The sequence below is a fragment of the Microtus oregoni genome, unplaced genomic scaffold (assembly GCF_018167655.1).
Source record: "Microtus oregoni isolate MIOR12 unplaced genomic scaffold, Mior012 000058F_ref0000040, whole genome shotgun sequence".
NCBI classification, from domain to species: domain Eukaryota; kingdom Metazoa; phylum Chordata; class Mammalia; order Rodentia; family Cricetidae; genus Microtus; species Microtus oregoni.
In genome coordinates, this window is record NW_024543834.1 from 5,016,399 (window position 1) to 5,034,600 (window position 18,202).

The 18,202-nt window shown below is 39.8% G+C and overlaps 1 protein-coding gene across 1 annotated transcript in view; it reads right to left on the reverse strand.

Moving 5' to 3' along the window:
• Nbas (NBAS subunit of NRZ tethering complex) overlaps window positions 1-18,202 on the reverse strand; it is a 312,059-nt gene that overhangs the window by 209,947 nt on the left and 83,910 nt on the right. The window contains exon 22 of the mRNA XM_041639422.1: window positions 1,580-1,663. Coding sequence (XP_041495356.1) covers window positions 1,580-1,663 — 84 coding nt within the window. The remainder of the gene's footprint in view (window positions 1-1,579; window positions 1,664-18,202) is intronic.

Consider the following 18,202-nt stretch of genomic DNA (forward strand, 5'->3'; position numbering starts at 1 on the left):
AATGGGCCAAGCAATGTTTTAAATAATATAATTTCTGTGTGATTATTTCAGGGCTGAGCAGCCAGGAACTAACTAGTGGCCTCCTCCAATAATTATTCTTAAATTTTTCTCCTCAGTCACCTATGTCATCTTTTTAATACCTGTAACTTGAATTGTAAGTAGACTTTTTTCATTAAATATTTGGTATTCTATTCTAGCTCTGCATATTTATTCTAATGTCTAAGAAAATGCCTTGATTTTACCTTGAGTCTACCGGAGACTCCTATCTAATTTTTGTATACTATGCTGTTTTTAAATGCTCCTAAGTAAGTAAAGCTCTCTTACTTTCTGGTACTATTTTATACAGTCCTGTGGTATTTAGAAATAGATTGTTTGTAGATTTTGCTCTTCTTTGACAGCATCACATGCATCTCTAATGCAGTCTGCTCACTGTCCCTCTTCTCTCTTAGTCCTCCCCCCCGCCCCCCCGGGTCCCACTGCACAAGTCCTTTCCCACACTCATTCTTTGTATTTTGTGGCCCACCAAGTGAACAACAGCCAATGGTATGTGGCCATGGTGTGGAATTATCCACTGGAGAATGGTGGCTATGGATTTTTATTTGTGTAATTCTATTATTTTAATTATACAAACTACAGCAACTTATCTTCTGGATGACATTAACTATAATTTTTGAAATTTTCTTCTTCTGCATAATGTCTCCTTTGAAGTGTTGTTCCATTTTCTGTATTTTGTCCTCTCTGTTCCATCAAGCAGAATCTATCCTCGATGTCCAGAAAGCTCTATGGATGTGACAGGACCTGTTCATTTGTCAGCTCCACTGTTGTGGTTGTGCACAAACTTTTGAGGACCACACCTCAGGATCTAAAGGCCTCTTTTCTGAGGCCACTTTGTTTCTCCAGAAAAGAACTCTACAAACTTCTACATGGGTAATCCCCTGCCTCTGGGGGATAAAGGGATATGAAAATGTGTAAATTTTCTAGAAGTCTGGATCTTCAGAGCTTCACTTTACCATCTCTTCTCCAGATGCCCAGACTGACATCCAGGACCATGGAGGACAGGTAACTAAAAAGCAGTCTGCAGGCCGGAAGGATAAAGCTCTTATCTCATAAAGGCAATTAAAGGAGGACAAATGAAGGGTGGAGACTACAGGTACTAAGTGTGCCTCCTACTGACTCTCCTCCCCACTATATGCACACAACCCCCCTTTTGTAGCATTTTCATCTCCATTCTGAGGCTTCCCTAAGAACAGTCTTGGGAAAATAAGAACAAAAATTTAACCGAGAATAAAATTGCATATACACCAGGACAAAACTATGCAAATGTATCAGCTCATTTGGTAGACTGGAAGCCAATATGCTAAAGGGAAGAGTTGTAATAAAGATCATTGTTTAAACAGTTCCCCCTCAACATTTGCTACATTCTCATTAATTCTTTTACTATATCCCAAGTCATTTGTGTTTTCTAAAAACTCCTCTAAATTCCTCTTAACAGAATACGACGGGTCACAAAAGTTTGTCACAGAGTCACGTGAGTCCATGGCACAAAGAACAATGACGCCTTGTGCTAGTTCATACTGGCCTGCAGTCCGGTTCCTCACACCAATCTTCAGCTCGGTGTTTATGCTCAGCCCAAGGAATGATCTTCAAGGAGCCACCATTCCAACTAAAATTTAAAAATAAAAAACATGCACAGACTTTAAAATACAGGCTACCTACCTTCATAACGCATACGACTAGGAATACAGAGAAGGAATTGCCATGAGGATTTCTGGTTACACTAGTCTAAGTGGCACACGATACAGAGCATACACTATATAACTAAGCTAGCACACTGCCCTCTTTTTTGTTCATCCTTTAGCTATTTAAAAGGAAAATTCCAAAGAAAAAATACAGTGATAAGCTAAAGGATGACAGGAGTACACAGTCACTTGTGTGTCTAAAGAATAATCAAGATTTCAACCCAGAGTCTTCTGCACACACCAGCAGCCTGTCCGATGCTATTTCACTGAGATTCCAGCAACTATGGAAATGGTCTGTCTGTGTTGTCCTAGTTCAGTGCCTCACAATCTCCACAGGCATATATTAACCACTGGAAATCAGGCAACTGACTCTAAGAAAGTTAATTATAAATTTATTTATTATTATTAATGTCAATTTCAATAGCCACATACGATCAGATGCTGTCACCAATCTAGAAGGAGAAAACCCACTTCAAACAAATGTCCTCTGATCTCTAAATGCATAATAGCATATTTTTTAAAGAATCCACTTAAAAAAAATAAAAAAAAATAAAAAAATTAAAAAAAAAAGAATCCGCTTAAAGGAAAATGGAAGTGAACAAACATGTTAACATAGACAGCAACTTGCTAGAAATAACAATCACAGAAAACAGAAACAGGGACGGGTTTTAAACAATATCTGCAGAGTCCCCTTTCATTATAACAGATCCATGTGAAAGATAGAAACATGCTCAATTAAAAATAAAGACAAAACTTTAAAAAGAAAAAAAAACTTGAATTGCCATGCTTGTGCAGTTTAGTAAAATATTTCAGACTATCAATTGTGGCATTTTCCTAAAATGTACCACTACCCTGGAGAAAGGGACAAATGCTCCTATGCTGTGAGACATGCTCTATACATGAAACACTCCATACACACAGGGAAACTGCACTGGTAAAGAGATTCCATGTGAAAAGGAAAAGGAAGGTTCCTGAGGGTCCTGCAGTGGAGGCAGAGCTGAGGGGGTTAGGAATGAAGCAGCAATGGCTCACCAATCAACAACAGCATGCCACCAGATATTGCGGGAATAAATCAGGCGAAGACGAGGTCCCCCAATATTAAATAAGCTGATTAGATGCTCTACTAAGAGTACCACTTTCAGCCAAAACATAATAGACTAGACTAGTAAACCAGGTGCCAAAGACACACTGTGAACATATTTATGCTCAGATTTTTAAGTATGGAATCAGTCAGATGCTGACACAGGGCAAAAGCCACAGTACTATCCATTTGACACCAAACAGACTATTTTATTCCCATTCATGTCAGAAATATTTTATTGCAAACTGCTGGGATGAAAAGTGAGAAAGATAACATTTGACTGGAGATGATGATGATGCCCACTCCGTCAACTGAACAACAAATTAGTGCAATGAATCGAGAAGCAGAAAAACACATCTCAGCAGCTATTGTAACTTTTCAAATCAAAACAGACACGCTTCCTTAAGCTACACAAAATGTTTTCAAAAAGATTTCAGAAAAACATGTTACAAGCTGATATTTGTATTTTCTACAGAGGATATATGAAACCCAAAAGTCCTTACTACAATGGTAGGTAAAGACAGGGTCCTGGGCCAGGCAAGCTGAATGTGTAATACACTTTAGACAAAAAGGTCACTTTTATGGGTATTTGTTGAATGAAATGAGTAAGAAACCCATTAAAACTGCACAAATAATTCTGCTCAGAGGCCCACAGTGAAAGGGAGACCCAGAGAGGCCTGTTAGTAATAATGTGTTTTATTTTATTACCAAAGCACAGTTGCTGTCTCCTTATCATGTCAGCAATGACCAGCAATACTCTTCAGTATTTCCTTTTCTCTTACTATGGCCTAAACAGTACATGGTGCTTTTAAACTGCAATACCTTCACTCATCCTACCCACCAAAAAAAAAAAAAAAAAAAAAAAAAAAAAAAAAAAAAGCCAGCCATAATATTTTCCTCAGCTTCCAGTGACAGAATCAGTGAATTACTAGTCTTAGAAAAGAATTTCTACCAAACATGGCTTACTTTCAGATCTGATCACCAATGCTTATACAATGAAAAACAAAATCCAAGCACGGGGTATGTCAAAACGAACACTGAACACATGATACATTCTGGTCATCTCAGGCTACACAGTGAGACTCTGTCTCAAAGAAAGAGAACAGGCCAAAGAAAAACAAGCCAAACTTCTTTTTGCTGCTTGGTTTTCTTGCAGCTGTTACTACAAATTATTTTATATTCCCTTTTAGAAGATCATAGTTCAGTATAGGCTCAAAGAGAATAGTACATTCTTAATGTGACCTCAAATAATAGCTTCTAAGAGAAGAAAGGGTCTTTTCCCAAACCAAAATCAAGACACCTCAGGACAGGCTTGAGGATTGGTTTCAGTTGTCAACTTGAGGTTTGGAGTAATGGGGAACAGGCTTCTCAGGATGTTTGGGGCTACCTTTATTTGATTAATTGAGGTGAAAGATCCACCCACTGCAGATGGTACTGCTCCCTGCGATAAGACACTGGATTTTATGAAAGAGGAAATAAAATGAAATAAGCATTCATTAACCACATTCTGCTTCCTGATTGTGGATTAAACATGACCAGCCACTTCAAGCTCCGGCCATCCCAACTCCTCAGGCACGATAGGGTGTACCTAAGAATCAAGAGCAAAATAAGCCATTCTCTCTTAGGTTGCTTTTATCCAAGTGTTTTATCACAGCAACTCAAAAAAGTAACTAACACAGGGTTTTTATTTATTTTATCTATTGCTACATCCTTAGCAACTAAAACAGTATCTGGCATTTAGCAGACTCTAAAAAATATGTGTTTACTGAGTTAAGTAATTAACAGAACAACAAAGAATTTTAAAAAGGTTCTCATGAATAATATAAAAAGTGAGAACTATAATATGGCAACAGAAGCAAATACTCTATTAACAATAACAGTTATGCCTACACAGTACAGACCAGAATGAGATACGGAACGACCTCCTAATCTTACTATTACACCAACGGAAGGCAAAGCTATACGTCTGGTTTAGGATGCTTAGGATCACAAGTGTTTAGAGCATTTGTATTTGACTGTAAAAACAGATGGGCATGTCACACGGGGAAGGGAAGACAACAGAGTCATCTCTAAAACTCACTGCCACAGTTCAGATGTAAAACGCCACCACAGACTCATGCATTGGTACACTTGGTCCCCAGGTGATGACAACTGTTTGGGGAAAATGTGGAACTCTTTAGGAGGTAGGGCCTGCTGGAAAAAAGTGGTTGATCCATCTGTCTTTTCCTGTCTGAGTCTGTCTCCCAACTCCTCCCCTTCTTCTTCCTGAATGCCATTGTGTAAGACCAGCTACCACACGTTCATCCCTTCCCACCATAATGGACTGCATCCCACTCACAGGCCTGAATAAATCTCCCTCTGTACAGGGTTTCTAGTCAATCTTACATCACACTGAAGAGCAAAGCAACATACTAGGTATTCTTCACAATTCAAAACAACTTAATCATTCACAAGATAAACAGAATGTCAGAATGTTTAAGGAAATTTAGAGAAAAGCCTTTTCATTAATTGAGTTTACTTCTAAAATACTAATCATCTAAGTCCATCGCCAATGTGAAATTACAGTTCAGAAATCCTATTGCTGCCACCCGCAACTGTAGAAATCTCAGCTAAACAGGAAGCCTTTAAGCCAAGCTCTGGGAACACAAAGCGGCACATACACATGCCTTCTTTGTTCATCTTTCTCTTCTTCTACACACTCCACTTAAATTCAGAATTTAAATGCATCATCCCCAGTTAAAAAAAATAACATAGTAGATTAAAGTTTTCTCTTTACAAAGCAATGGCGGCTTTTGTTTGACTTTAGGATTCTTTGAATTTGAGCCCTGTTCATATATTTTTCTGAATAATTAACTATGCTGGTTTCATTTGAAGGTAGCATTTATCTGTCAGCAGGAAAGGAATGAATATAATAAGTCCTATTATAGTCAACAATCCTCTCACCAAATACTTCTTCCACTAAATATAAGTAAGTGTTTTATTTCAAGCAAACTGTACGAAGAGCAGACTTCCAAAAATTCTTTTGTACATGTTCTATGCCTTAGAACCAAAGGCTGGGTAGACAGCTTATTGCTACTAATTGCCAACTTGTATGCATTGCTTTTAAGATGTAGACTTCTATTTATTTTTATTATTTAACAAAGCCTCCAAAATAAGGATAATTTGGAATACACATATAACTACTTCAGGTTATCATCACTAAACATGCCGAGATGATCAAAGACTTGTTGGAAAGCCCATCACAGAGCCGTTACCACTCACAGCACCAAGACCAAAAAAAGACCTAACCAAAGGTATCATTCTGAGTTCAGACATACAATATTAAACTAGTACATACATTCTTAAATGGCACCCAGCACATAGGAAATGTTTAGTACTAACCATTATATTATTTCTAACAACAGCAATAAAGTTATTCCTAAGTAGTAAATATAAGATAAATATGATTTTAGTTAACATTGCAAGATGTAATGAATAGTAAGCTATAATAATATACTAATAATTAATTACCCAAAATACTGGTCTTCCTGACAAATGCAAGTATAAAAATGAGAAAGAAAATTATTTGACTATCTCACAGTACTAGTTTGAAAGAAACATTAAACGAAGTCCAATTGAATTCCAACTACAGAACTTTCCAGAAAAGTCAGTTATGTAATTAAGACTGTTCTAGATAAGATGATTAATGTCAACAAGAAATTGGTAAAGACATCACTAGAATAAAATTGGTATCTTCTACCATTACTACCTACAGCATAATGAAAAGCTGGCTCTAATTTTGAAAAAGAGACAATAAAGGTTCTGGGACCCGAGTGAGATAACTTGACTGGCCATAAGGGAAGTTACAAGGAAAAAATGAAAGGACAGCATCCACAAACCTAGGTGCAATGCTTTGGAAATTTTTGTTTGGTTTGGTTTGGTTTGGTTTTTTGAGACAGGGATTCTCTGTAGCTTTGGAGCCTGTCCTAGAAGTAGCTCTTGCAGACCAGGCTGGCCTTGAACTCACAGAAATCTGCTGCCTCTGTCTCCCGAGTGCTGGGATTAAAGATGTGTGCCACCACTGCCTGGCTGGTGCAATCTTTTTTTAACTTTGTCAAAAATAAGCCCAACTGGAAATAGCTGAAACATCTCAAAAATAAATCATTCATGCAGTAAGCCTTACAATAAATTAGCATTACAGAAATAAGAAATATATAAACACGTTCTTTATTTATTTTTCAAAAGTCATATTTGTAATATTACATTTTATTAGTCAGACTTTTTGATACAATCACAAATATCCAAGACAACAAGGTTTATTTGGTCTGTGGTTTCAACGGTTTCACACTGACTCCAAACGCTTTGGGCCTGGGATGAGGCACAGCCTCAGAGAGAGAGGGCAGGATGGAAGCAGGACTGCCAATTTACAAAAGCCAAGAGAGCAGAATAACACAATGGGCTGAGACCAAGACACCTTCCTCCAACAAGGTCCTACCTACAGCTCTACTGAGTCCCAAAAGTCTATTCAGATTTGGAACCATTAACACATTCAACCATTGATTGGGAGGTCCTTCTGTCTATGTGCTGTTTTTATTGGTTAATGAATAAAGAAACAGGTTTGGCCTGATAGGGCAGAGAAGAGCTAGGTGGGGAAAACTAAACTGAATGCTGGGAGAAGGAAAGCAGAGTCAGGGAGAAGCCATGTAGACCGCACTGGAGACAGAAGTCAGATGGAACTTTATCCAGTAAGCCACAGCCATGTGACAATACACAGATTAGTGAAGATGGATTAATTTAAGAGTTAGCCAGAAATATGCTTAAGCTATTGGCTAAACAGTATTGCAAATAATATGGTGTCTGTGCGATTATTTCGGGGCTCAGTGGCTGGGAACAAACAAGTGGCCTCCTACAACAAACCATTTCAGCTCAGCTCCCACAGGATACAGTCATCCCAGGAAAGCCCTCCTACACAGCTGTCTGGGCTTTACTAGTCTCCTGGAGTGACTCAGTGCAATCAAGCTAATATCATTACATGTCACATGCATCAAAAAGAATTAGGAGACCAACTCAAAATTGCTTAAGAATTTTCATGTAAACTAGTCAACTATATTCAAGGCTGTCAAATCTATCAAATGTGATGGTGTTGGAGAGCTAAAATGTAAGGACTCATGATGAGGACCATTCTCATCAAAAAGCACCTGCTACCAAATAAAAAGGAACCAAATAGAAAAGCCCAATAAATCTTGCTTCCTAACCTTTATGGCCTAGGTTAATACAAAACTGTTAGAGAAAATAATGAAGTCTTTATTCAACATTACTTAATACCAACCAGACCCTGACCAATCTTATTTGGTCTATTAACTATACCAAGGAAACCACTGCCAGAATAAAGATACAAATAGATGACATCTGAATTATCAACTACAAACCTGAAACATTCCGAAAGACTCAGCAAGTGTACAGGTGGGCATTACTAACTGGAACCCTGTATATGTTTAAAGTGCTCACAGATTTGAAATAGTATGGGGGGTAATGATGTCTTTATATCCTATTCATCATATAACCAAAATTCAGCACAAATAATATAATGTCTAAAGAAAACTACATACCATAGGAAGAGTAATTTCTTCATTGCTACCTTCAAAACCTCTGCATGTGAGCTATTTCATTTGAATACACAGCTTTCAAACAAGGATACAATAAAATACAAAACAGTGCATAGGAGTTTGTTACCCAACATGCATATGACTACTCCAATGTTTGAAGGATCCTCCAATGACAAAAGAAGTGAGAAGAGAAGAAGGTGCAATGGAGGGAGGGAGAGAGGAAGGGAGGGAGGGGCGAAATACTGTGATATAGGATAAGGACAGGAAAGTTAAGAGGACTTTGGAAGAGAAAGGAGGCCTCAACCAAGAGTCTAGGTGAAATTTCTTGGAGATGAGAGTTGAGAATTTTACACATATTCCAAAAAGATGTCCTATGTAGAGATAATATTCCTTTTTTATACAAATATCTAAAATTGCTAGGAATATTAAAATAAGGGCAATGCCTAAGTGTATGTATCCTGTGGTTTTAACCTTGCTCATTTGTCAGCCGTGAACCTGTACCTGCCTGAGAATCTCACAAGATCAAAAACAGTTCACTGTCAAAACACATCTTAACTCCCTTGAGATCTACTACAGAAAGGACTCATTTGACTTGTGATTACTGGCTTTGTCTTTTTAGTTTATATTTCTTCCCACTACACATCAGGTACTAGCCTAGGGTCTCCAGTACATACATGTAAATTCCTAGGACTGACAAGATGGGTAAAGAACAGGCTAAGCATGCATGAGAACCTGAGATCCTCAGCCCCCATGGGAAAAGCTGGATAGATGGCTCATGCCCTATGACCACAGCACTAGGGAGAGAGCAAGTATAGACAGGCAGATCCTGAAAACGCACTGGCCAGCTAGTGCCGCTGAAATAGCAAGTTCCAAGTTCACTGATGGACCAGATCTCAAAAAATTGCCATGACGAGCAAAAGAGAACACCACAGGTGAACTTTGTCTCCATACCTGCTCAAGGGTGAGCACCCTCGTGTACATACACATTTCAAATAAATAGTAAGCACACTAGAGATGCAATTTTTAAAGTCACCAAATTCAGGATGGTGATCCAGCTCTGCAATATTCCTAGATGCATGACACTCTAAGTTCAATTCTCAGCAACATCCAAAAGTAAAAAATAAAGGTCCAAAATATATAAGGCAACTCTTAAGATACTAAAGTACAACTTGTCCTGAAAAACCCACACCCATCTCATTCATGTGCTTTTACTACACATCCTCACCTCTCCTAAATGACTGCATCTACACCAAAATCATTTCTAGAAAATGCCAACTGTCTCGGTGTGACCTCTTCAATAACACTGTGACTTCTGCCTCTGTTACCTCAGCCTCACTGTGACTTCAGCCTCACTGTGACCTCAGCCTCACTGTGACCTCAGCCTCACTGTGACCTCAGCCTCACTATGACCTCAGCCTCACTGTGACCTCAGCCTCACTGTGACCTCAGCCTCACTGTGACCTCAGCCTCACTGTGACCTCAGCCTCACTGTGACCTCAGCCTCACTGTGACCTCAGCCTCACTGTGACCTCAGCCTCACTGTGACCTCAGCCTCACTGTGACTTCAGCCTCACTGTGACCTCAGCCTCCCTATGACCTCAGCCTCACTGTGACTTCAGCCTCACTGTGACCTCAGCCTCCCTGTGAGCACCATCATCATCCCTTGAACACCATAAAAGTATTTGGAACTGGGGTAACCCAGTTAGCCAGGCTCAGTCCCAAGAACAAGTCCAAACTTCTAAACTCTCACCTAGAAAGCTCTGCATTTTCAGGAAACACAGCACCATCTCCCCACATCAGCACCAGGTCATGAACCCAATAATATGTAGTAAGTTTTTCTCGGGTTTTGTGAACAATATCCACAATTGTAACATTAAATAAAATGGGTACACAATGAATCAAGACATTTTTTTATTATTTTATTATGTATACAGTGTTTTGTCTACATTTATCCCTGCAGGTCAGAAGGCATCATATCTTAGTATAGATGGTTATGAACCACCATGTGGTTGCTGGGAATTGAACTCAGGACCTCTGGAAGAGCAGCCAGTGCTCTGAACCTCTGAGCTATCTCTCCAGTCCAAATCAAGACATCTTAATGCATGTTTTATTATCAAATGACTCTGATTGCTGACAGCATTTTTCTTATTACAAATACCTACGTATAACCCCAGCAGCACAGACATTAAGGGCAACATTGAATAAATGGGACCTCCTGAAACTGAGAAGCTTCTGTAAAGCAAAGGACACTGTCACTATGACAAAAAGGCAACCTACTGACTGGGAGAAGATCTTCACCAACCCCACAACAGAAAAAGGTCTGATCTCCAAAATATATAAAGAACTCAAGAAACTAGACTTTAAAATGCTAATTAACCCAATTAAAAAATGGGGCACTGAACTGAACAGAAAATTCTTTACAGAAGAAGTTCAAATGGCCAAAAGACACTTAAGGTCATGCTCAACCTCCTTACCAATCAGGGAAATGCAAATCAAAACAACTTTGAGATATCATCTTACACCTGTCAGAATGGCTAAAATCAAAAACACCACTGATAGCCTTTGTTGGAGAGGTTGTGGAGAAAGGGGTACACTCATCCATTGCTGGTGGGAATGCAAACTTGTGCAACCACTTTGGAAAGCAGTGTAGTGGTTTCTCAGGAAATTTGGGATCAACCTACCCCAGGACCCAGCAATACCACTCTTAGGAATATACCCAAGAGATGCCCTATCATACTACAAAAGGATTTGTTCAACTTTGTTCATAGCAGCATTATTTGTAATAGCCAGAACCTGGAAACAACCTAGATGCCCTTCAATGGAAGAATGGATGAAGAAAGTGTGGAATACATACATATTGGAGTACTACTCAGCGGTAAAAAACGACTTCTTGAATTTTGCATGCAAATGGATGGAAATAGAAAACACTATCCTGAGTGAGGTAAGCCAGACCCAAAAAGATAAACATGGGATGTACTCACTCATAATTGGTTTATAGCCATAAATAAAGAACATTGAGCCTATAATTTGTGATCCTAGGGAAGCTAAATAAGAAGGTGAACCCAAAGAAAAACATATAGTCACCCTCCTGGATATTGGAAGTAGACAAGATTGCCGGGCAAAAATTGGGAACTTGGGGGTGGGATGGGGATAAGGGGAAATGGGGAGAGAAAAGTGAGAAGGGGAGGATGGGGGGAGCTTGGGGGAATTGGATGGTTGGGATAAAGGAAGGGTGGATATGGGAGCAGGGAAGTATATATCCTAATTAAGGGAGCCATCTTAGGGTTGGCAAAAGTCTTGACTCTAGAGGGGCTCCCAGGTGTCCAGGGAGATGTCCCCAGTTAGTTCCTTGGGCAGCTGAGGATAGGGAACCTGAAATGGCCCTATCCTATAGCCATACTGATGAATATCTTGCATATCACCATAGAACCTTCATCTGGCGATGGATGGAGATAGAGACAGAGACCCACACTGGAGCAGCAGACTGAGCTCCCATGGTCCCAATGAGGAGCAGAAAGGAGGGAGAACATGAGCAAGGAAGTCAGGACCACGAGGGGTGCACCCACCCACTGAGACAGTGGAGCTGATCTATTGGGAGCTCACCAAGGCCAGCTGGACTGGGACTGAAAAAGCATGGGATAAAACCGAACTCTCTGAACATGGCAGACAATGAGGGCTGATGAGAAGCCAAGGACAATGGCACTGGGTTTTGATCCTACTGCTTGTACTGGCTTTGTGGGAGCCTAGCCTGTTTGGATGCTCACCTTCCTAGACCTGGATGGAGGGGGGAGGACCTTGGATTTCCCACAGGGCCAGGAACCCTGACTGCTCTTTGGGCTGGAGAGGGAAGAGGAAAGGAGTGGGGGGAAGAGGAGAGGAATAGGGGGAGGAGGAGAGGAATGGGGGGAGGGTGAGGAAAATGGGAGGTGGGGAGGGAAACGGGAGTCAGGAGGAGGCAGAAATTTTTTCAATAATTAAAAAATAATAATAATAAAAGAAAAACACTAGTAAAACCATAAGTAAACTAAGATCTCGTATTTCTTTGTTAGAAAAAAATACAGTTTTTCCTTCGTTATAACCCAGGCTAGCCTCAAACTCATGGCATGTGTTTTCCATTCCTCAGGCTGCCAAGAGCTGTAATTGCCAAGAGCAATTACAAACATGAGCCAGTAGGCCTGCCTGGCTGCTAATTCATTTCCAACTAAGAAGCTAATTGGGGATATCATTCGCACCTTGTGAAGAAATAATATAATATTGTTGAATATATGAACAATCTCAAATTAAATATTTTCCAACTATCCCTTTTCTACTCAGACTTTCCAGAGTCACACACTGGATTTTCAATACTTAGATCCAAACATTGCCTTCTCCAAGAAGGCTTTTTCTGGTCCTGACTTCAATAGAATGCAGTCTCTCCTATCTCTAAATATATCTGCATTCCTAATGTGAAACAATCATTTAAACTTTTATTAAATTGCATTATTTATATACATAGGTGTATGTATTTGGGCAGACACCTGCCATGGCTCAAGTGTGAGGGTCAAAGGACAACACGCAGGAGTCGATTCTCTCATTCCATTATGTTGCTCATAAGGCTTAGTAACAAGGTCTTTACCCACTGAGCAGGCTGCTTCACTGCATCCTCTCATATTATATAGTTGACCAGATACCTATCTCTACACCTATCTCTCCGGTCTTCCCTACTAGATTATATTTTATGTGGTGAAAGAGAACATATTGCACTCATATTTATATCTACCTATTCAAGCTAATATAATACCTATGTATGAAACAAAAACACTAGCTAAAATTTCTACTAAAATAAATCATACATTTGTGTGACTCATGTCTCCTTTAAGCTGTCTTTTGAAAGGAAAATCATTTTAAAAGATCTTAATTTTAAATCAGTTCACATATACTCATGTCTAGTTACAAATTTCAATGAAAAAAGGTTAAAACTGAAGAAAGAAAGAAAGAAAGAAAGAAAGAAAAGAAATATCTGCTTTATAAGATACCATTAATATGTTCTTTATAGCAAATGACCTTCCAGAATGTTTATAAAACTTTAAAATTAAATCTACAGGAACCATCTGTGGAAAGATCTCCTGTTGCTTCTCAAGGAAGATGAAAACAATACTTCTACACCTTCTGAACAGAAACTGCCCAGAGATGACACTGACGTCACTAAAAATGTTCCAGTTGTCGCCTTTCAGAGACATTCAGGGTATTACTAATGACTTAGTGATATAGGGTGTGTGAATGATTTGGAGTCAGAGATGGCGGCACACTCAGGAGGCTAAGACAGGAGGAACACTGTGAGTCTGAGGCTAGCCTGAGCTACATAGTGAATTCATAGCACCTTTGACTCAACACTCCCCACCAAAAATTACAATAACGATTTAAAATATGAGGTAAATCAATTTGACATTATCAAATTTGTTCTGAAATTGCTCTATAGTCATTTTACATTTAGAATTGATAATATGGCATATAAATCATTGGGGAACTAAACTAACATAGTAATCAGAAACATGGAACTAGAACATTAATACCACAAAACCGGGAGGGGGTGGAAATGGGAACATCTGCAATGCAGTGACCATTCGTAGTCCTTCTGCATAGGGAAGGACACTTTTCAGAGTTTAATCTTCAACTGCAAATGACATCACTAAATGTCCACAGTTAAAGACACGCACACTGCAGAGCTGCCACAGTCATAAGAACGTGCTGCTGACATCTGAGCCCATTAATAAAATCACAACACTTACACGATAAATACTTTGCAATAATAGCACAAAATAAATATTTGGTCTTTTCTTATGATTATCCAGGAGTATATCATAATGAATATTTTTATTAACTGGCAACTCTGTCAAAGGATTTCACAGCTGACAGATACTGAAGTACAGTGCTCACTTTCCTGAGCTACGGGTACAGGAAGAGGCCTGGAGAGATGGTGACCCAGTGGTTAAGAGAACCTGCTGCTCTTGCAGCAGACCTGTGTTCGGTTCCCAGTACCCACCTGGCAGCTCACAACCATCCAATTCTAGGGGTACAATGACTTCTTCTGGCCTCCATGGGCACAAGGCATGCAGGTGGTATGTATATGTACATGCCAGCAAAACACTTGCACACACAAAAAAAGTTAAAAAGTAATAAGTAATTTTTTTTAAATTCAAGCAAATCAAGTCTATATGTAAATGCAGTAATATGAGACAGGCTCTTCAAACAGAAAAGAGATATTAGTGAAACACTAGATAAATAAACCTGCAGCTACTTCATTATACTGTATAACAAGTTGGCTATAATGGTTGCAAATATAAATATTCCCAATAAACTGATGCATTAGCAAACAAATTAGAGATGGCCTATTTCATTTTGCCAATGCACAAGTTTCTCTGTGGGATGCTTCTGGCATGTCCAGCCTTTTGACAGTGAGACAAAAACGGTATCATCTGCAAAGCCCATACTAGCGAACTGCACTTTCAATGATACCTCCCATCAAAAGAACCGCACAATGTTTTAAGCATATGCCAGCTAGATGACAAAAACAGCACCAGCCCCCACGTATATGCATACTCTGCAATGGCAACCAGCTTCCTCTTTCAGCAAGTACATCGGATGCCATTGCAAACACACCTAGAATTTCAAGTTCCCATCAGGTTTCTGTTACCTTCTCCTTCCACATCCCTAGAACTCAGAACCTGCAGCGTCCTGTCCCAATGGAAGCTTGTCCTCAGTTCTCGTCAGTGCTATGCTTTAGTCTTATGTGTGATTACCAGGTTACATGTATCAAACCATGCAAAGTTTTATCAGCTACTTACTTTCCGTCAGTGTGACAAATGCCACTACCCTCATTTCTCTAACATGCACTACAGTTTCTACAGTTTCTTTGAATGATGTGCACAGAGATTTTTTAGTAATGCATTGTCACCATATGGCAGAAATGATAACTCGATTTCTTATTTTGAAAAATGTGCTCTATATGTATGAATGAGATGGGACTTCAGACTAACAGAACACAAAAATTCTCCATTTTCCTTTTGATGTTTCTGAAAATATACACTTACTCCAAGGAGAAGTCTAAGCCAGTAAGGATACACAGAGTCTAAGGCCGAACTTAGTAGAAAGCTCTGTTGATAACTGCCAACAGCATGCACTCCAGGCACTGCTGGTGGCTTCTGCCTGCACATGTGTTGGTTAGTTTTGTCAGTTTGACAGCTAGAGTCAGCTGAGAAGAGGGAACCTTAATTGAGAAAACTATTCCATCAGCTTGCTCTGTAGGCAAGCCTGTGGACATCTTCTTTGTTGGCAACTGATGTAGAAGGGCTCCCTCCGTGCACGGTGGCACTACCATTCGTGGACACGTGGTCCTTAATTGTAAAGGAAAGCACGCTGAGCAAGTCATTTGAACAAGCCAGAAAGCAGAGTTCCTCATGGCTTCTGTTTCAGTTCTTGCCTCCAGGTACCTGTTATGACTTCCCTGGATGATGGAATATAAACTTTAAAATGAAATAAACCCTTTTCTCCCCAAATTGCTTTTATCAGTGCTTTACTACAACAATAAAAATGCTAACTACAATATCAGAGTCATTCTCCCATTCATTCTCACTATAGGAAGAACTAATTGCTATAATCACCTCATTTTCTTTTCTCTTTTTTTTCCCCTTTTTTTTTTTTTTTGGATGGGGGAGGACCTTGGACTGCCCACAGGGCAGGGAACCCTGACTGCTCTTTGGACTGGAGAGGGAGGGGGGAGGCGGGGAGGAGGCAGAAATTTTTAATAAAAAAAATTAATAAAAAAATAAATTAACTAAAAATTTAAAAAAAGGCCCTGCGTGCCTTCGTTGCAGTTGCCGTATTGTAGAGCTGGTCGACCCCCTCATGCTGGTAAATAAAAGCTCTTTGCTTTTACAATATATTTGAGTGTGGGGTCTTCTTCGGTGTTTTCTCGGACCCCTACAATCAGGTTTTAGTGATCATTCTGAAAAGATTTTATAGGAAAGAAAAAGGTGATAAAATAAAGAAATCTAGATTGAAATAAAGAAAATTCTTTCTTAAATGTGCTCTACATACTCAAAATTATGAAAAATAAAAACTCACTTACATAATGAGTCTCTCTACTAAGTAAACAAGAATCCTAACAAAGAGATGTGCTCAAGAGCTTGAGAAACAGCACTGGGAATACAGACGTAAATGGACTTGCAAACTGACCTGAAATAGGTGGAATACAACCGTAAGCGGACTGGCAGAAGTGAGGAAAATAGGTAGCTAATGAAATGATACATCACATGTGACAGAGAAACGTGATTTCAAAGCTTTGCACCACTTGGTCACATTTCATCAATGTTGCGTACACCTGATGACTTAAAAATAACTAAATAAAACACAAAATAGGCTGCTTTCTGGCCACAGAAATGATAACCGGCTAATTGGGGACTAGAGAGATAGCTCAGAAGTTTAGAGTGCTCACTGCTCTCCCATAGGACCTTGGTTCAGATCTTAGCACCCTGTCAGGAGGCTCACAATGGCCTGTAATTCCATCTCCAGGGGATCAGACACATCTGGCTAACACAGACATTGCAGCTCCAGGGGATCAGACACATCTGGCCAACAGAGACAATTGCAAATACGTGCTCCTGTCCCTGTGCACACACACATACCCATAAATCATTGAAATGAAAAACAATTCTTTACAAAAACACTGGCTAATCAGGGCCAGTCTGGCCCAGCCAATGAGTGCAGTGTGTCCTCCAGAGGTAAACTCTGGGCCTGGGTGCTACAAAGGCACTTGGTGAGGCACGGTTACTTCAGCACCTCTCCTGAGTCCTTCCAGTTACCCAACCAAAAGAAGTTTGGGAGAGGAGGGAGAGAAGCAGGCATCGTCCCAGGCTCATGAGACAGACAAATAGATGCACCTACAAACAAGGGCCAGACTGCAGAACTGGCAAGCACACTGTTAATGGTACTCTAAACCCTTCAAATGAAGCTCCTTACAACTTTATTAGGACACTTTCTGAAAAAGAAAAGCATATATCCGATTTGGTCAAATAAAATCCCAGATTGAGGAAGTACCCACTGTCTGATCCACTTTGGTTGCAAGACAAAACATGAAGATCAGTGTAAGAAGCAAAACATCACTAGAGGTTCTGCTCTGATCAGAAAACACCAGCCCATGAGCCCAAGAAGGAAAAGCCAGGCAAACACAGAAAGTGCACTCAGGAAAAGTCTCAGAAAAAGACACAACGTAATCAATTATGATTTGTACACTGCTTTGTTCTATATTGTTCCATCCCCCACCGCCTTGCCTTGCTAAGGCTGACTCTCCCCAGAGATCGGGTTAGACTGGAAATGAGGACCCTTGTCTCAGTCATCAGTGCTGGGGTCGACCGAAGTTCTGTAAGTGCTTTTCTCTCCAGCGTCCCACTGCCATTCGGCCTGGAGCTGGGGCGCCTGTGTCACCTGCTCCTGCCGCTCTCCTTTATTCACTCTGCTCCCTTCTACTTTTCCTGTTGCTCTAATATTACTTCCTAGTCAACCTAACTGATTCCCTTTTCATTCCTACAACCCTTAACTAAAATCAGTACAAGCACTCTCTAGGCTTCTTCATTCTCTAACAACTACTAGAGTTGAAGGGGCAATTATTTTGAATTAGCTACTAGTACATTTAGTATTGAGTATATCACTTATGGCTGCTTTTGCAGTTTGGGGAGCCTAATCTTTGGAGATTATATCCAGTGTTATGGATATAATATGGGTCAAGGTTTAGCTACTGAGAAAAAAAATGTCACAGGTAG